Here is a 20,364-nt window from a genome sequence, read left to right on the forward strand (position 1 = left end):
CTTAGCTGTAAGAGAGGGACATGGTTGTGAAGAGATATAGTAATCCTACTAAGTGGACACTATAAGGGCATAAGGCCAGACTAGCCATGTACACTAGGCCTTATACTGTAACTGCTGAGGTATGCTTAACATTTCCTCCTAATGTCAACACAGACACCCTCTGCACAATCACACTCTCACATAGCCTGCAAGCCTACTCTCACACATCAGGGCATAGTAGCCTTGCTTTTTATTAGACCCGAACAAGACTTGAAATACCAGTGTACACCTACGCACACCCAGTACACTGACAGCAGAGTTCAGCAGAGTACACTGAGCTACAGTCAGTGCATCTCAACACAGTAAGACTGCTTTATATCAGGAAAAAAAATGTATGATGATATTTATTAACTATGATTCATACCTTATTACTTAGTCATTTGAATGTCAGATCTATTCTTTAAATTGAAGTTGCTATAGTAGCAGCTCCTGCGACGTAAACTGAATGCTGTATTGTTCCAATATCAGCCTCTTTTATTTTTGCTTTACTGAATCATCAATCATGTCACTGCTTGTGGTTTACAGGCTGTTAACATATTAATAAATAATTGCAAAAGGTTTATAGCTGTCAATTTTAAGCCGAAAGCTCTACATGTAAGCTTTGCATAGCTAGCTGCATCGACATACAGTATTTATATATATATATATATATATATATATATATATATATATATATAAAATATAATTGCTTCACATGAATCAAATAGCAGTCATTAGGGCCTTATATCCTCTACAGGTTGACTTTGGCCTCAGTCACTCGTTTTATAAATATTATAATTTCCCTATGAACAACCCTCCCTCATACATCGATCAGCCATAACGTTATGACCACTGGTGAAGTGAAGAAAACATTAATCTTTGACGTTGACACGTACCACCAACAAGCCTGATCCATAAAGGCCCAACCTTACAACTTACAGGACTTCATGGATCTGCTACTGATGGCTTGGTGCCAGATATTGCCACTTGTGGCAGCCCACTTGCCTCCTCAGGGCTATGGTTTAAATGGAGAGATTAAATGTATATTTACTCAATGGTGACCAAAGCTTATATTAGGGTAACATGGTCATGTTATGGCTGATCTCTTATCAGGTTCAGAATTCTTAAAAAAAAAACACGACAATAAAAGACGCATCAAAGCAGACAACAAACTGATTTTTCTTCTTTTTTCTCCTTGAAGCCTGAAGTTCACGAAAAGGAAGAAAAAAGTAACATTAAATTCTTTTATATGTAAATTCATAATGCAATAGTTACTCCTTTTCCTAATTTTTTACTTTCATTTCTTGTCATTTTATGTCCTGTAGGAGAGGAAACCCACTTGCAGGAAACTGTTTAGGGAAGTAGTTATTGGTAGACCTATTTAATGTTACAGGACTTCTACTACTTCAATTACAGAACATGCTTCCTCTACAGTATATCCAACGGGATAAGGTTCTTGTGTCAAATAGCAATTTATACAAGCAGATCACTGCGATTATTGTGTATTTTACACAGAATACAAGACATATTGTGCAATGTGTGTCTCTAGGTCCCTAACTACACTGTGTTGTGTAATTGCTATGTGAAAGAGTAGCTCAGATCGGTAGAGGTAGAAGTAGGCCTCACCAGTGCCCACAAAAACTATCCACCCTCCATAGAAGGTTTACATTTTTTTAACATTACTGAATCATGGTCAATTTAATTTGGCTTTTTCAGTTGGGTTTTTGATCAGTACAAATTACTATGAAGTACCTAAATGAATGAAGTTGGCAAATGATCTGCACTTATGCAGTGCTTTTTACATGTTGCTCCACATGCTCACCTGACCCAATTACAAAGCCTAATTGGCAACTTGGGATTCAGTAACTTGCCCATGGACACTTCCACGCATTGACAGGAGGAGCTGGGGTTTAATCTCTTTACCTCCTGACCCACAGCAAACTTATATGTTGTTATTAAACTATTGATAACACATCAATATACAATGTCAAAAACATATTTACAGCTGGCACACATTTTAATAGATAAAGGATTGTACTCGTAATAATAGTTTATATTTGAACTGTTTTTGAATATGGTATTAAGTTAAAAATTTGATACATTTCCTGTCTTTCATTGAACTATCCAGAATCGAATCTTCAAATTAAGTTATTTTCATTTGAAATCTTTAAATAGGGCCCTAGTCGACTTGAGATTAGCTTCAGTAGCTAAAATTTGTTAGCTAATGCTGTCAGACTTTAAATAATAGGTACATTTCTTTTGCATTGTAATAAAAATCATATTCAAATTTTTGTATGTTCAAAATAATTCAGTTTGTTGTACCCTGCTCATTTCTTCCACATTATAATCACGTCCGGACTGTAAACAACATCTTTCTGCACAAAATATGATGTTCCATGATGTTAAGGAGCTTAGTGTGTCCACCACCAAAAACTGTTACCATACTGTCTTGTTACAAGCTGAGAAACTGACTCATCATGCATCTAATTAACACCAAGCTATCATAGTTTTAACACGTTTTTTAAGTTTGGCCTCAAAATCCAAAAACCATGCTCCACGGCTTAGTGTGTGTGATAGTGAATTCGTTGACAGTTTTTTTTTTTAGCTGTTAGACATTTAGACACTTTTTGCTGTTATTATGAAAATCTTAAGGCTTACCACTGCATATAAACAGTACATTAAAATGCAAACACAGTATCTTGTAGGGCTTTTTTGTCAGTATACTGATCATTAATAGTTCTAGTTCTTGCATAGAAAATACTCCCACAAAGTATTACAGCTTATGGGTGACAGGTCAAAATCCAATTAAGAATTGACTAAGACATTTCAATTTTTTGGTTCCTATTATGGGTCAAGTTTCAGAAACGCTGGATTCTCCACTTTCCATAATGCAAGTCTGGGAAAATAAATACTTGCTATGCATTAAGACATTATTATGCATGAATGTAAAGCAAAATAAAACATTTTGCCCAGTGCTACAGTAAATAATGTTCAAATGGTGAGGGTGTTATCAATCATTATTTTTTATGGCCTCTGAATTTGTCCACAACCCCTCGTGTATGGCGATTCTACGCTTCAGTGTTACTGAACTGACATGTTTTCTCTCACAGCTGATTGTGAAACCTTCAGAGTGAGCTGATCATCGCTTACACACAGCACTCAAATTACATGCCGATCATTGTCTGTTTAGAGTATAAAATGGCTTTGTCAGAATATGGGGCAGCTAATTTATCAGCCATTGTACATTTGTTCACTTTTATTTGGCTTTTACACCTTCTTTTAACTTTTAGTTTTTTTTTCTACTGGCCTAAACATACATATGTGGCACAAATGCACATTTACTCCATTTATAGCACTGAATAGCCCCACTACTTTACTGCTCTATGTGTTCTCTCTGTCTTTGTTTCACATTCTTTCCCTCTTCTTCAATCTTCCTCATTTCTCTTTCACTTCCTTTTCTCTGTTTTTCTAACTTTAGTTTGGGTCAAGCTAAAGTAAACTATCTCTGATGAGTGGGGGGGGGGGAGATTTTGGAGATAGAGACCATTAACCCTGAGACAGAGAATGGTGTGTGAAATGGATAGAGGAATTCAGAAAGGCAAAGGAGGGATGATAGAATGGTGGTGGTGGTGCTGGTGGGGGGGGGGGGAATAGGGAGTCCCCACCCTTCTGTCCTTCTGTCATCCCACTCCCCTTCTCATGGCTGCCTTATTTGGTCATGTTACTGCAGCTATAGCAGGAGTAGAGAGAGAGAGAGAATGGGGGAAGGATGGACAGATTGCTCTTTTTCTCTCTCTTGTTTTTGGCGTTGCAGAAAAGAGAGCTTTGGTCTGATGAGAGGTGAAGTTAGAGAAAAGCCAGGACTCAGAGGGAGGAGTCGCTGGCGGACAGATGTTTTATTCTGTAGGGAAAATTGTCATAGTAGTTCATCTGTATTGGTTAACTGAAAGCCTTGTAACCATTGCACAGTTTGTGCATTGCTCCAGCTTGTTACAGAAGAGGAACTCTTCGGGGACAGAAGAGGAACTCTGTAACACTAAAACTGTGTCCACATGCAAATCAAGAGGCTGTTTTCCCTCCTGGCAAGTTTCTACAGTATCTATGTAAATAAGTAGCCCAGTCTGAGTGTGAGGCAATGGCATCATCATCATGTCATTGTTGCTGTAATTATAGACCCTGACAGACCCCTGTTTATTGTTGTCTCACATGAGACACATGTGACAAACACACACAGACACACACAGACACACACACACACACGCAAAGGTTTTTGTGCATTATCACATCTAACCACAGGATGTAATAACATAGTACCCTGCAGTAGTACACACACCGCCACATTTACAAACAAGTGCTTTCCCGTTCCTCATCATCACCATCTCCTCCTGGAACAGACAAAGCCATTTGATCTCCATTCAGGAGAATTATGAATACTGTATGTGTTTGAAGTCCAAGCATAAACACTTGCATGGATGTGTTCATGCATATGAGGGTGTGAAAATCGTGTGTGTTCATTGTTTTCTAAGGTTTATATAATTTCAAAAACATTTAGATTTATTGGTAGCCGACAACTATTTTTTATACTACCGGTTTCTGTGTACTGCTCATGTTGTTTTAGCCACTCAGACCTTTAGTGTCTGTTGGTTTATTATGAACTGTGTCTGGGGCCTGTCTCCCACACTGGGAAACAGTTCGCAGTAGTGACCTCTTCAGCCTTCAGTCAGACTACATTAACCTTTAGTATTTTCCATATTCTCCATATTTCTTCTTTTTGCTTATTTGGATTAAAACCCATGTGCCAGTCTTTTCTATAAAATTGTGGATAATTTCAACTTGTCCGACTACATTTGTGTTTCTGTTTGTCGAAGCCTTTATCTCAGTTTATATTTCTATATCTGTTTATGTATCTTTTTCTCTGTATATGCACCACTTTGTATAAATATCTGTCTGCCTCTGTCTCTTTCTTTCTCTCCCTCTATGTTAATCTTTGTATTTATCTATGCCTCTTTGTCTCTATTTATTATCCTCTCTGTGTCCTATTGCAGACTGCCTGTTCAGACTTTGTCCCATGAACCGATACTCAGCCCAGAAGCAGTTCTGGAAAGCAGCAAAGCCTGGAGGGAACACGGACACAGTGCTCCTTAACAAGCTCCATGTAAGTGAAGTAACAACATGTTCACCTCCCAGCAGTCACTACACACTGGTGGACTGCACACAGGCCTGTCCTCAGGGCTCACACCATAAAGAGAAACAGCAGAGCTGCAGAAGATAAACTTTAACAGAAGCTTTGATTTTTATTTTCCACTTGGATGAAACTTAATGTAAAGTGAACGTATAGAATTGTTGATGCTGGGCACCCTAAACAATAGATTAAAAGGGTTTGTGTCTATTTGCTGATGTACAGTTTAAAAGTCCTTTTATAGACATTTCTGAAGGCTTTTACTCCTACTGGCCTACCTTTCTGCCCTCTACACTCTCCTTTCTCTCTTTCTGCTGCAATACAATACCATTTAAAGCAATCTTCTATCTGACCACACAGTCATAAAATGGAAATGCAGTTTTGCTCATGTTTCCATGGAGATGTAAGCCACAGTTTTTGGTTAAAGCCCCTCTGCTGAAGCGTACATTTTTAGCTAAGAACTTAGCTACCACTGTATTGCTATTCCTTGCATAACAGCTAACCAGTCAGACAATGTCTTACCCTATTACTGTGCTTCAGTGGCATCAGTGAAAATTGTTAGCAGATGTGAAATTTATTGTCTTCGTTATTTAAAGGCACCTCTGTTTTCTCTCTTTTGCTTCCCAGCATGCAGCTGATTTGGAGAAGAAACAAAATGACTCGGAAAACAAAAAACTGCTTGGAACAGTAATTCAGTATGGAAATGTTATTCAGGTTTGTTCTTCTGATGTAGTTGCTTGGTGTTCAGATAAACTTCGAGCAGACCATGACCACATTTTGGTTCAACTTGGAATATGCCAGCATAGGTGAAAGCTTGTATATATGGAGCGCATGTTCACTATTACTAACTCGTAAATGCAAGCTAAATTCATAAATTGGATGGTTCAGTATTATAATGATGCAAAGTTTGGCATAACCCCAATAAAAATTAAGCTGCATCAATTCTTGCATAATGTTTAGTAAAACTACAAAAAAAATTAAATATCCTGCATGCATCCTGAACATAGAATACTAAAACAGTCGCACAAGAAGCACTAATAAAAAGATTAACTGTACAACATGATCCCATATAGAAAGACACAGTGATGGGAAAAAATACTCAGCTCAACTGTTTAAGAAAAATTACCAATATTAATGTTTAGAAATACTTTGTATTTGTATGACTTAAGTAAATGTACAAAACTATTAACTCAAAATGCTAGGTACCAAAGTAAAAGTAGTCCTTATGCAGAATCACTCATTTCATGTCAGTTCATTTGAATGTGATTTAGTTATAAATAAAGTTAGATAAAGTTAAAGTCTGATATTTGCCTCTGAAATGTAATGTAATCAAAGTCTTTAAATGTAATTAGTTAATTTCCACTATTGTATAATATGAGCAGAATCATCATATAAGCCACAATAATCTGTAGAACATCAAGACCAATCAACAGTCAGAAAACATTTTTTAGTGTAATTATATGTGAAATCAACATGACTCTTTAACTATTTATAACATATAACATATTATATCTAATTCATCTTTTGTGTTCATACAGCTCCTCCACCTGAAGAGTAACAAATACCTGACAGTAAACAAGCGTCTGCCTGCACTGTTAGAGAAGAACGCTATGAGGGTAATGCTCGATACTGCTGGAAATGAGGGTTCCTGGTTCTACATCCAGCCTTTTTACAAACTACGCTCCATTGGGGATAGTGTGAGTTATCATGTCTTAAGTCTGTGTACATGTTGTATCGTGTGAACACTTTACCATATTTTATTTTGCCTAATGCTGTATTTTGTGATAGTTTCGTAATTGTAGAATGGATTCACTAATTTGTTCATGCAGTAATTAATTTGTATTATAAGGTTAACACTGCCGAATGACAGAGTATACCTCAAGGGCGCATCCTAAGTCTCAATCTGAGGCATCTATCTGATCACATCTATCCCTCGATGGGTCTGTGCCAACACCTAATTGAGGCTTACCTGACCACAAAGCTCCTGTTGGCTCCAGCTCATCTCCCCTGCAGCAGGAGAGAGTGGGCTGGTGCCCAAGGACAAAGTGAACCACAGGAGAGACCAGGGTTCTCTGCTAAGCTGCTCTCAAAGCAAGCTTGGCACAAGGGCTAAGCAGCAGGCCTTTGATAAAAGAAAAAATAATGCAAAACTAAGTAAATTAAGATTAAAATAAAGTACAGTGTTATTATTTGTAGAGCCCAAAATGAGTTTTATAGGTGCATTTTGAAAAGAGTGTTTTGATGAAGCATCTTGTTCCTTATACTGTAGCTCTCTAACTTCTTAAAGTACTGTAATCCTGAACCTACAATCCCTTTCTGTCAGCCATGCTTGTGCTGGGAATACAATGCATAACCTTTGTTCCCTTTATGTCTCACATTTTTGTCTTTTCTTGTGTGTGATGACAGGTGGTGATTGGGGACAAAGTGGTCCTGAACCCGGTGAATGCTGGTCAGCCACTCCATGCAAGCACACACCAGCTTGTGGATAATCCAGGATGCAATGAGGTTTGGAGACTTCTCTTCACTCCTATTTGTGTTTGTGTAGAAGAATCTGCTGTGTATAATCTAATTTTAGCCTTTTCTCATAACCGCTGCTTGCTTATTAGCCGCCTGATGTGAATCACTGCAAGATTGTTCCCCCATCCTCCTCACTCAGCACAGTTAAGCTTAGTAGGCTAAGTCTGCACTTGGTTATCCTGTTTCTTTCTCAAAGAGTTCTGGATGTCATCAAGCAGCAACTATTACCAAAGGAAGGACATTTTTACCGTTTTGGATTTGACATGTCACAGACAATTGAATTTAAGAAAGATTTAGGGTTTTTTTTCTTAAAAAGTCATGTAAAATTTCATCATTCTGAATTAAAAAAACAAACAAACAAAACAAACCTAAAATCTGTACCTATGATCCCACTGTGCAGGACCACAGCCAGGATATACGTGGTCAAGTTCTTGTTTGTTTTTTCAGGTGAACTCGGTCAACTGTAACACCAGCTGGAAGATTGTCTTGTTTATGAAATGGAGTGACAATCAGGAGATCATCCTAAAGGGGGTTTGTCTCACCACAATCAACAGAACTTTCTGCACTATATTGGAACCTAAAAAAACAAATTTCTTACTCAGTACAGCAGATACATATAGCATCTATTCATCTAAAGACTAGGTCACTACTAACACTACTAGAATTTGTTATTACAGTTTTCCATAATGTATAGAACATTCTTGTATTTTCTCTCAATGAAAGTGTATGCTTTTATCTGCACTGTGGGTGTTGCATAATATCCCTCATAAGAGCTGAGTGGGCTGTTTGTTTCCAGTTTAGTATCAGTATCAGTAACAATATGTGTTTACAAATGACATTTAGTTTTATTGGTTATTCAACTGCCCTACTTTAGGTTCTTTACTACCAAGAATAGCTTCAAAAAATGTTTGACAAAACTGTATGTGCATCTAATAAATATGTAGGCATTTCCAGAACATACCAACTAGATTAGTCCACACTGTTTGCAAGTGGTTTGTACAGCCATCATGTGCTGAGCAGCTATTATTTAGAACAGCTTCTTACTTGATATAATGAATTTATCTTGTGTAAATGTTGGATGAAATTTAAAAAAGATATATATAAAATATTAACTATATTTGTCTTACATTCGACATGTAATAAATGTTGTCTGTCTGTCCAGGGCGATGTTGTACGGTTATTTCATGCAGAGCAGGAGAAATTCCTCACATGTGACGATCATAGAAAAAAACAATACGTCTTTCTTCGTACCACTGGACGGCAGTCAGCTACCTCCGCAACCAGCAGCAAAGCGCTCTGGGAGATTGAGGTGAGGGACAATATTTTTAGAGTTGGTTTTGCCAATTGTGGTATGTACAATAAAGCGTAGCTGCTTCCTGAATAAAACGTGGCTATAAGAGTGTTTCCAAGCACTTCTGCCCTTTATAACAGCACCTGGTTAATAAACTGTATTCACTCATAAGGCGTTTCTGCTCTGTGCTCCGGCATCAGGTTGTGCAGCATGATCCATGTCGAGGGGGCGCAGGCTACTGGAACAGCCTGTTCAGGTTCAAACACCTGGCCACTGGACACTACCTGGCTGCAGAGGTCAGTCCACTGTAATTAGAATGAGGACACACTGACAAAATAAAATAATAAAATAGTGTAGAAAATATAGATTTCCAATAATGCATAAATATTTTCCAATAATATCACGTAGCAGTTTAGAAATCTGTGTCAATCCACTGTTAATCAGCTTTTAGGTCAACAGAGCTGTAATTTAGAATGAATTACTGATGATACATTATTATGCAGGCAAGATCAATGCTAGCTCTCTGTTAAAGGTGATGAACCACTTTGTATTTTTGCAGGTGAATCCAGAGTATGAAGAGGAGTGCTTAGAGTCCCGCTCTTCAGTAAGTAAGCCATGATGCAACGTGTAGTGGGTGTAAGATTTTTATGTAGCAATCACTAATAAATAATAATTTAATCACTTTTTAGAATTTAAAAATGTTGTCTAATTGTTGGTCAAACTTAATGTGTTGATGAAATATTACTTTGACACAATAAAAGCTTAATTTTTCATTGTGCGGCATGTATCTGATAAAACTATACAGATTATCAGGATAATATTTAAGTTCCAGCTATATGTGGTGCTCTGCAAGCAACCATAGTAACGATACATGTACACGATGTCTGCGTTTCTCTGTGTTTTACCAGGTAACTCACTGGTAAAAATCATGTAACTGTGATTTGCCCACAAACTGCCTACAAATAAACTGTAAAAAATGTAGGTGACTGCTTTTCTTCTCACCAGACTTTTAAGCTGTGACTGTTGAAGTAAAAATGTCCAGCAGGAGTTGACTAACAAGTTAGGTCAAAGGAGAAAGTCTCAGATTTCATTGACCAGCAGATGGCAGCTTTGTACTGCAAATGAACCTTTTTTGCATTTGCACTTCAGCTCTAAGAATGAGGTGGTTGTAGCTCTAAGCATTAAGCTGCTCACATCAGCTGATCAGCCAGCGACAAGTTTACTGCTTCACTACTAGACAGAATAAGGTACCCATAGGAACTCTTTCTTTATAGGGGTTCAACTATAGAAATGTGAACCCTGTTGATAACCAAACCCAATAAACTGAGCAAAAGTATTTATTCTGTGTAAACTAGAAACTACTCTGACTGACTTAATTAAGTCATTTATTCATAAGCTTTTCCTAGTGACCAATTTCATCATACACATCTATTGAATTAAGAATTGGTAAATGACAAAAGTAATTGCTTTTTCTGCCGGATTTAATTTTCACATCCTTGAGTCAGTTCCTAGACCCATTTCCACAGAAACCTTTTTTTAACTTGAAGCTCACACATGTTAGATAATTTACTTCAAGTGAGCATCTGTCCGTGATTATTGTCTGGGAAGGTTTCTATGTAATTTCTAATGGGACTGTGTTTTGACTTTTCCTTCCAGCTGGAAGAAGAAGCCTTGCGAGCCCGTTTGAGAAATGTCCAGGACAAAGTCATGTACACCCTTGTGTCTGTTCCTGATGGAAATGACATCTCCTCGATATTTGAGCTCGACCCTACCACCTTAAGAGGGGGAGACTCACTAGTACCCAGGTATGAGGCCCATAACAATAAGGTGGTGAAGCAACTTAGACCTGTGCTGTTGCAGATATGAGTAGACGATAGAGAAGGACATGGTCTGTTTGGCCTGTCACACTTTCCATTGTAAAACAGGTAACACATTGCAAGCAGGGTACTTCCACTCTTCCACTGTGTCGTACATCTTCTTTATAAGCATATGTGTGTTGACTCTATAAACACAAGAGTAAGTGACTTACTGTTACTTACTTTAAACACTATCACAGTGGACATAGTGGTGAATTTTTTATTCCAATAATGGCTTCAATAAATTGCAGCAAGCGGATAATCCCTCTGGCATGCCCCAGACAGATGTGTTTGAGCTTGTTTGTACAGTATGAACCATTGATTTCTTTGGCACCTATGATTAACAACATAGCATAACAGACGTTTAGTAAAAATACTGTGAATTTCACTGGAATAGTTTAAGAAGAGGAAGCTGTTGTAAATTCAGTGTTTATGTGAGCACATCTAGTTGGAGCTTGAAGTTAAAGCCGTAACACTGAAAACAAGGGTCCACTCAGTCTGAATTACCACTGTGCTGTAAAGGTACAATGTGGCATTATTCAAGTCAAGAAAATTGTGTTTTTTTTTTGTTTTGTTTTTTATTTGTCACTTAGTATTAGTTGTTGGAAAGAGACAATATTTAAAAATGTATTTAAACAAAATCTAACATAAAAAAAGGCACAAAATACTGGTATTTAAAGAATTGTATGCACTGAACCAAAAAGGGGATATAATACAAACTAGACCTGACGGGGAAAAAATAATTGACCCCCTTTTGTTGCTACATACAAACGCTGGCAAGACTCCACAGACCCACAGGGAGAGATAGTGTCTACAAAAGGAGAAGACAAGGAGCAATAGTGAACTTTTCCCAGGAGTGGCCAACCTTCCAAAATCAGTTCAAGAGCAAGGTGGTGTCTCATCCAGAAAGTTAGGGAGTGTAGGCTTCACTCTCCTCAGTGAAGGTCAGTTTTCATAACAGGCCACAACACACTTAAATGACCCTCGGACCCTTTAGGAGATACACAAAGTGAAGACATCTGGGAGGGTTGAATATTTAGTTATGCTCTGCTCTGTTTGCAGCTGTTAGCAGTACTGATGGCCTTTGACTGATGATGTGTGTGCCATTTTTATAAAGTTTAAAGTTTCAGTACATAAATAGCATGTTAAATGTGTTTTCAGGAACTCATATGTACGCCTAAGACATCTGTGCACAAACACGTGGGTTCACAGCACCAATCAACCAATTGACATGGAAGAGGAGAAATCTGTCATGCTTCGTGTGAGTGGCGCCTAATTGGAAATGTGTATATACCACTGGTAAGCTGTTACAGCTTACTGGTGTACATGCTGCTGAATTGAATGTGTGAATGTGTTTAGGTTTGAGATTTTATGATTTGCCAAGGTGTCACCAATGAAAAAAAACTCTAAACCAGGTATTGGAATGCAGTCACCCCTTCCTTGATGTGAAGTTATAGATGTGTTTTGAAATTGAATATGAGTATTAAGTTGTTGAGATTTTTTTGGATTCAAGATTGGTACATCTGCACTAAAAGAGGACAAAGAGGCTTTTGCCATTGTGCCCGTGTCCCCGACTGAAGTGAGAGACCTGGACTTTGCCAATGACGCCAGTAAAGTGTTGGCATGTATTGCTGGAAAGCTGGAAAAAGGGACTATCACACAAAATGAGAGAAGGTATAATTTCACGTTGGTGCCAGGTTGTAATTTTTTTAACAGCAAGCAGTCATTAATTAATTCTTTCATTTCATGCATATTCAGAGCAGTTACTAAGCTCCTGGAGGATTTGGTGTTCTTTGTTGTGGACATTCCTAACAATGGACAGGATGTTCTAGAGATCATGGTCAACAAGCCAAACAGGGAACGACAGAAACTGATGAGAGAGCAGAATATTCTCAAACAGGTAACGTCTAATTACACACGCTCCATTAAATGTTAACTGGAAATCTTTGAAAACTTTTCTAATTTCTTAAAATGACAGGTTTGTCAGGCTTAGAACAGTATGTGTATCAGCTGTTTTGGGGGGGTTTAACCTCAATATGTTCATACTTGTCACATTGCTTTCCCTGTATTTGCAGATCTTCAAGCTGCTGCAGGCTCCCTTCACAGACAGTGGGGATGGACCCATGCTGCGTCTGGAGGAGCTGGCTGACCAACGACATGCCCCCTTCAGACACATCTGCCGCTTATGTTATAGAGTCTTACGTCACTCGCAGCAGGACTACCGCAAGAACCAGGTACAGTCTGTTAACTCTGAAAATCTGGCATAGCATACTCTACGGATCACATGAGTTTTTATTAAGGTATATTACAATTTAGCCTAATTATATCTAACAGCATGCAAAAAGGCCTTTGCTCTGAAGCGATACTGATATGATCTTCAAACCATGATCAATCAATAAAAGGAAAGGATCTTATATAATTAATGGTCTGACTGGTCTAATGGTTATGCTAAATGTATGCCTATAGAATGTACAGAAATAGGGCAAATAGTGTGTGTATGTTCATGCTGGTTATCTGTCTGTTCCCAGGAATATATAGCCAAACAGTTTCGCTTCATGCAGAAGCAGATTGGCTATGATGTCCTAGCAGAGGACACAATCACAGCTCTGCTCCATAACAACCGCAAGCTTTTGGAGAAACATATCACTGCTGCAGAGATTGACACATTTGTTAGCCTGGTCCGCAAAAACCGTGAGCCCAGGTTTGTATTTGTATTTATATCTGTCTGTCGGTTCACCAAGTACACAATAATCTGACTAATGGAACAGATTACACATACATTTTGGATAATTTCCAGGATCCTTTGGTAATAATCTTTATACCCTGATCATAGAGTTTATGATACGCCTAATCCAGCTTCACATTCTGTTCTACAATGCAAGCTCGGTGTATGACACACTCGGAGGATACAATACCTTTGTAGACTGACTAAGTCTACAAAGGCATTGTAAGTCTAATTTTGGTGCCTAAGATGATCTTATGTGTTGATATATATTTTGTGTGTGTGTGTGTGTCAAGGTTCCTGGACTACCTGTCTGACTTGTGTGTGTCAATGAATAAGTCCATCCCTGTAACACAGGAGCTCATCTGTAATGCAGTTCTGGATCCAACTAATGCAGACATCCTAATAGAAACAAAGTAAGAACTCCACACTCTACCACAGGGGTCACCAACCTTTTTGAAACTGAGAGCTACCTCTTGGGTACCGATTAATGTGAAGGGCTACCAGTTTAAAACGCACTTTTGAAATAACAACTTTGCTCAATTTACCATTAATTATATGTTATTATTAATAATTAATTAAATTAAGGATATTCATCTATGTGAAGACCCGGATCATGTTTATGATTTTTCACAATAACTATCAAATGTGATTTTAAAAACAATTTGATGCAGCTCATTGGTAAGTGGCACTATGGTGAGCTATTTTTAGAACAGGCCCGCGGGCTACTCATGTGGTCCTTGTGTGCTACCTGGTGCCCACGGGCACCATGTTGGTGACCCCTGCTCTACCAAGTGCTGAAATGGTTAGTAAAGGATTTGAAAGTTTATTAAGTGCATTATTGATGATTTTACTACTTCACATATGCCCAGTAATACTACTGTAACTGCTTGCTCATTTATTCTCATCAGCTTGTTACAAAAAATTTATTGTATGTTTGTATTATTTTTGGTATCTATTACCTGCTCTTTCTGCAGATTGGTATTGTCGAGATTTGAGATTGAGGGAGTGCCGCTCGGGGAGAACTCTGTGGAGTCAGAGGAGGATGAGGAGGAGGTGTGGTTATTCTGGAAGGACAGCAATAAAGAGATCCGCAGTAAAAGCATTAGGGAGCTGGCCCAGGATGCAAAGGATGGTCAGAAGGAAGACCAGGAGGTGATCAGATACTACAGGTACTGTAGTTACTCAAAGTATTTTGCCATGTGGTTGTCGGGAATAAAGGAAATCATTGCTTGCCCTTAATCTTAATGAACCAATGGTTCTAATGTGTGTAATAGGTTTTTATATGCTGTTTCGGTCACTTGTGATGGAAAAACAACTTGGGTTGGAGCTGGTAAGGTGCTTTTCAAAGTTTAAAAATAGGCCTGATTCTGTTTGTGAATACATATAAAATGTACAACTACAGGTACCAGTTAAACCTGTTTGCCAGGATGTGTTTGGACCGTCAGTATTTGGCAATCAACAAGATCTCTGGCCAGCTGGATGTGGACCTGATCTTGCGATGCATGTCAGATGAAGACCTCCCCTATGATCTGCGAGCCTCCTTCTGTCGCATGATGCTGCACATGCATGTGGACCGAGACCCTCAAGAGCAAGTTACACCTGTGAAATATGCACGACTCTGGTCCGAGATCCCATCACAGATCGCCATTGATGAGTGAGCAGATGGACAAATTTAAAAAATAGTTTATTGTAAAGTATGGATTTTATATAGTGAGTTTCTGCTGAAAGTTTTTTAATGTTGTTCAATGTTAATTTTTTTGTGTGTTTGGTCTTATTGTAGCTATGACAATGACGGAACATCTAAAGATGAAATTAAGGAGCGGTTCTCGCAGACAATGGAGTTTGTTGAGAACTACCTGAGAGATGTGGTGTGTCAGAGCTTCCCTTTTGCAGATAAAGAGAAGAACAAGCTGACGTTTGAGGTCAGTTTGACACCTCGTTCACATACAGTAGTCTCATAATAGTATTCACGCTATAAAGTGAGCATTAAAAACATATTTAATGCATCTCTTGTTTTTGTTTAGGTGGTGAATCTGGCCAGAAACCTGATTTATTTTGGTTTTTACAACTTCAGTGACCTGCTGAGACTAACGAAGATCCTGCTGGCTATTCTGGACTGTGTCCATGTGAGCACAATTTTCCCTTTCAACAAACTGGACAAAGGAGATGAGACTAAAGGTATGAATGCCATGGGTGGTCAGAGGATGTTCAAATACTGAAACACACATGAAGACGAAATATGTGTGTGCTTGTATGTTTTTCCAGGCAGCAATGTCATGAGGTCCATTCATGGTGTCGGAGAACTGATGTCTCAAGTAGTTCTGAGAGGAGGGGGTTTCCTTCCCATGACGTCAAACAGCAGCTCCAATGGAGACTCAGTCAAATCCCAGACCGAACCAGAGAAACAAGATATATTGGTTATGGACACTAAGCTCAAGATCATAGAGATCCTGCAGGTGAAGGACATATTATTATTTATTTAACTGCATTCACAATGACACAGCCCTTCCATCCCCCAAAATATTGTTATTTTCTGTCCTGTCCTGCAGTTCATCCTGAATGTCCGCCTTGACTACAGGATCTCCTGTCTGCTGTCTATATTTAAGAGGGAGTTTGATGAAAGTAACGCTCAGAGTGAATTATCTATAGGTGGATCAGTGGATGGACCAAACAATATGCCAGGTCAGGTTAACATATATTTGCATTTTACACAAATGGTATATTGTTAAACATGTGCTGATCAATGAAGCGGACTTTCTTAGTGATAGATATTTTTGTAATTTCAGGGGCTTTGGATTTTGAACACATAGAAGAGCAGGCAGAGGGGATATTTGGTGGAAGGTAATCACAGTTTGACACAGAAAGGGTCAAAAAATATACAGCAAAAGATGATGCACTTTTAATTTGAGTGTATTTTCTGTTTGTTTTTAGTGAAGAGAATACCCCACTGGACTTGGACGATCATGGTGGTCGTACTTTCTTGAGGGTGCTGCTTCACCTAACCATGCATGACTATCCTCCTCTGGTGTCCAGAGCCCTGCATCTTCTATTTAGGCACTTTAGCCAAAGGCAGGAGGTCCTGCAGGCTTTTAAGCAGGTATCCTGACTACTTGTATACCTCTAAAATAAAAGAAGCCAGAGTCCCATTTGTGTTAGTATAGGTGCATTTTTTCACCCACAAACATGACTTGCTAAATAAGTTAGCAACTATTCATAATTGTCTCATAGATTTACAAATGTTAATTATTATATTAATACATAGAGATTTCAATGCTTTTCTGGGCTGCTGTGAAACATAATGTAGGTGCCATACATACATAAATGCATTCACAGTGGCATTTGAATATGGAATTAGCATTAACATTTCATTCTAATCTTTCTGCTCCTTAATCCATAATGCAACATATACATGTTAATAGGTCCAGTTGTTAGTCACCAGCCAAGACGTGGAAAATTACAAGCAAATCAAGTCAGACCTGGACCAGCTTCGCTCTATCGTAGAGAAATCTGAGCTCTGGGTGTACAAGAGGCAGGGGCCAGATGAAGGGATGGATGCAGGAGAGGTGCTGTCCACTGAGTCAGAGCATAACAAGGTGCAGTATATTCTACATAAAAAGAATCAAACCACAGTGAACTTGTAGCTACAGGGCAACTGTGGCACAGGAAGGTAGAGTGGTCGACCACCAATCCCCCCAGTTGCTGGTTCGATCCCCAGCTCCTCTGGTCACATGTCAAAGTGTCCTTGAGCAAGACACTGAACCCCAACTTAGTTGCTCCCGGTGAGTGTTGGCCAGCTGCATAGCAGCTCCCCCATCGGTATGTGAGTGTGATTGTGATTGCAAATGGGTGAATAAGAAGCGGTGTAAAGTGCTTTGAGTGCCAGTAGGTATAAAAGTGCTCTAAAAGACCATTTACATTTGGGTTTTGTTCTCTGACACACTGTTTTAAATTTTCTCTAGGGGGGCTCAGTGGACACAGACAAACCAAAGAAAGCAGAAAGTACAAGCAGTTATAACTACAGAGTTGTGAAGGAGGTAACTATTGTAATTGAATGCCAGGCTAACTGATTAAACAACAAATTAAGTTGTATAGTCCTGGTGCAGAGACTTTAAAATCATATTACCTTGCTTTTCTCTCTCTCTCGCTTTTCCAAATCAGATCTTGGTGCGTCTCAGTAGGCTATGTGTCCAGGAAGGCCTGTCAGGTAGGAAAAGCAAGAAGCAGCAACAGAGGCTTTTGAGGAACATGGGGGCTCATGCTGTGGTTCTTGAGCTCCTCCAGATCCCCTATGAGAAGGTATCAGTGGCTCTGTGAAATGCTCTTTCTTTGATTTATAATGTTGTATGTATAAGTAGACAAAACTTTCATGTTTTTACATCAAGGGAGAAGATTTGCGTATGCAAAACATCATGAAGATGGCCCATCAGTTCCTGCAGAACTTCTGTGCAGGAAACCAGCAGAACCAAGCATTGCTACACAAACACATTAATCTTTTCCTCAACCCAGGGGTGAGCAGCCCTGTCAGTGCTGCAAATCAGTATTTTTGAATAAAAAAAGTCATCATTGCCAAGTCTTGGTCCTTCTAAATATTTTTTTGTGCTTCAGATTTTAGAAGCCATCACAATGCAACATATCTTCATGAACAACTTCCAGCTGTGCAGTGAGATCAATGAGCGGGTGGTTCAGCACTTTGTCCACTGCATCGAAACACACGGCCGTAATGTTCAGTACCTCAAGTTTTTGCAGACTATTGTCAAAGCGGAGAATAAGTTTATTAAAAAGTGTCAGGACATTGTGATGGCAGAGGTAGGGGCTTGTTTTAATCTTGTTCATTTTCACATTGGTGCAATTCAACTATGCTACAGTCTCCTGATGCATTTACTGATGCATCTGTTTTTTCCTGCAGCTGGTGAACGCTGGTGAAGATGTTTTGGTCTTCTATAATGACCGGGCCTCCTTCCAGACACTGGTCCAAATGATGCGGTCAGAGAGGGACCGCATGGATGAAAACAGTCCTCTGATGTACCACATACACCTGGTGGAGCTGTTGGCTGTCTGCACTGAGGGCAAGAATGTCTACACAGAGATCAAGTGCAACTCCCTGTTGCCACTAGATGACATAGTGCGAGTGGTGACCCATGAGGACTGCATCCCCGAGGTGAGGAAAGCAAGAGTCATGCCAGAGACTTGGCTATGAGAAGTCTAATACAGCTGTTAAGCACTTTTTAGATACTATTTAGATTCTCTGCATATCATTACCAAACTGTACCTTCAATCAAAATAACGACATTACACAGTATAATGATGAATGAACTATTTTCTGTCATGAAATTGGTTAATTTTAAGTAACACTGAACAGAATTGGACTGTTAGTCCAGTAAGTAAGTAAGTTAGTAAGTGTTTCATTGTTCAATGGTTTTTTCTCATTATTTTCAGAATCTACCACACATATTTCTTTACTGTAATTGATTTGTATTTGACTCAACCTTAACTACAACCTTCAACCTCCAGGTGAAGATTGCCTACATTAATTTCCTGAACCACTGCTATGTGGACACTGAGGTGGAGATGAAGGAGATCTACACCTCCAACCACATGTGGAAACTCTTTGAGAACTTCTTGGTTGACATTTGCAGGGTAAGGAACACAAATGTGCAGCTCTATGGAGACCATAATTTATTGAGGCTCCTACACTCACAAAGAATAAGGCTAACGTGGACTGAGCTATGTTATTTTGGTTTGCGATTTGTAGGTGTGCAACAGTACAAGTGACCGGAAGCATGCTGACACCATTCTGGAGCACTATGTGACAGAGACTATCATGAGCATTGTGACGACTTTCTTCAGCTCACCATTTTCTGACCAGAGCACCAGTCTACAGGTACAGAATGTAATTGCGCCTAAAATATCAGCTGTTTCAATGTTCAAGGTAGATGCACATGTGCAGTATAATTGTGCCCAATGAATATAATATCACAGAAAAAACATTTAATAAAGCTTTTTGGAAGAGATTTGATATAATTGATTTATAATTATTTAGTTAATGCAGCATTGCTTAAAAGTAGGTGTGGGAATGCTGGTCAAATAGATGTGTGTTTAGTGTTTATTGGAAAAACCATGGCATGAACTAAATCTGTTGGTATGAACTCTCCTTATAGACCTGTCATGACCCTTGACTCGAACAGTATGTCTAAAATATCCAGTGCACTCTCTTGTTAAAAGGTCATCTTCTCAGAATGTAACTTTAACTAACCATAGCCCTACCATTAAACTGTCAGCTAATTTAGTCTCATTGCCTTTTCTAAGAAAGAGGGACGATGTGAGACAGATGATAGATGGTTGAGCATCAGGGGTTCATCTCTAATATCTCCATGTAAATACAGCCTAACCTCCAGCCTATTAATGCACAGTATGTGTCATGCTGCAGGTTGCCATCAGAAAAAATGTGAGTACAGATAGAATTAGTCTTGGCTGCTGTGTGTAATTGTAGCTGGATGGTGTGACTCTCCTGGGAAACTCCCCATTTAAAAAGCTCCACCTTTTACATAAAGCCAAGTCATCTAATGCAGTGTTTTTCATATTACGTGCTTTGAAAAGTTGTGAAATCACTGCTTACGTGGAGAACAAATGCTTATTTTTCCATTTGTATGCCTTAATCACAGTTATTTTAGTCATGGTGCTACTGAGGAAATCACACATTAGTTCAGTTAGTTGTGAATGTGATTGTTCGCATACTGGGCTGATTAATTACCTTTGTATACACACACAAACACACACT

General features: G+C 38.8%; 1 protein-coding gene across 6 annotated transcripts in view; it reads left to right on the top strand.

Annotated features, from left to right (window-relative positions):
• The window catches only part of LOC137127812 (inositol 1,4,5-trisphosphate-gated calcium channel ITPR1), a 62,324-nt gene that overhangs the window by 5,813 nt on the left and 36,147 nt on the right, over positions 1-20,364 (top strand). For 5 of the 6 annotated variants that reach the window (XM_067505244.1, XM_067505247.1, XM_067505245.1 and 2 more), the window contains 31 exons: positions 5,064-5,173; positions 5,825-5,911; positions 6,736-6,894; positions 7,604-7,702; positions 8,162-8,245; positions 8,877-9,023; positions 9,206-9,301; positions 9,565-9,609; positions 10,662-10,810; positions 12,023-12,122; positions 12,375-12,535; positions 12,620-12,761; positions 12,937-13,095; positions 13,390-13,562; positions 13,880-13,999; positions 14,561-14,755; positions 14,989-15,240; positions 15,367-15,508; positions 15,611-15,764; positions 15,852-16,042; positions 16,136-16,268; positions 16,373-16,427; positions 16,518-16,683; positions 17,006-17,179; positions 17,546-17,620; positions 17,745-17,882; positions 17,969-18,094; positions 18,192-18,392; positions 18,493-18,744; positions 19,098-19,223; positions 19,339-19,467. In XM_067505244.1, the coding sequence (XP_067361345.1) occupies positions 5,064-5,173; positions 5,825-5,911; positions 6,736-6,894; positions 7,604-7,702; positions 8,162-8,245; positions 8,877-9,023; positions 9,206-9,301; positions 9,565-9,609; positions 10,662-10,810; positions 12,023-12,122; positions 12,375-12,535; positions 12,620-12,761; positions 12,937-13,095; positions 13,390-13,562; positions 13,880-13,999; positions 14,561-14,755; positions 14,989-15,240; positions 15,367-15,508; positions 15,611-15,764; positions 15,852-16,042; positions 16,136-16,268; positions 16,373-16,427; positions 16,518-16,683; positions 17,006-17,179; positions 17,546-17,620; positions 17,745-17,882; positions 17,969-18,094; positions 18,192-18,392; positions 18,493-18,744; positions 19,098-19,223; positions 19,339-19,467 (4,340 nt within the window). The other variant, XM_067505250.1, reaches the window with a different exon arrangement.

Source organism: Channa argus, chromosome 5 (genome assembly GCF_033026475.1).
Source record: "Channa argus isolate prfri chromosome 5, Channa argus male v1.0, whole genome shotgun sequence".
NCBI lineage: Eukaryota > Metazoa > Chordata > Actinopteri > Anabantiformes > Channidae > Channa > Channa argus.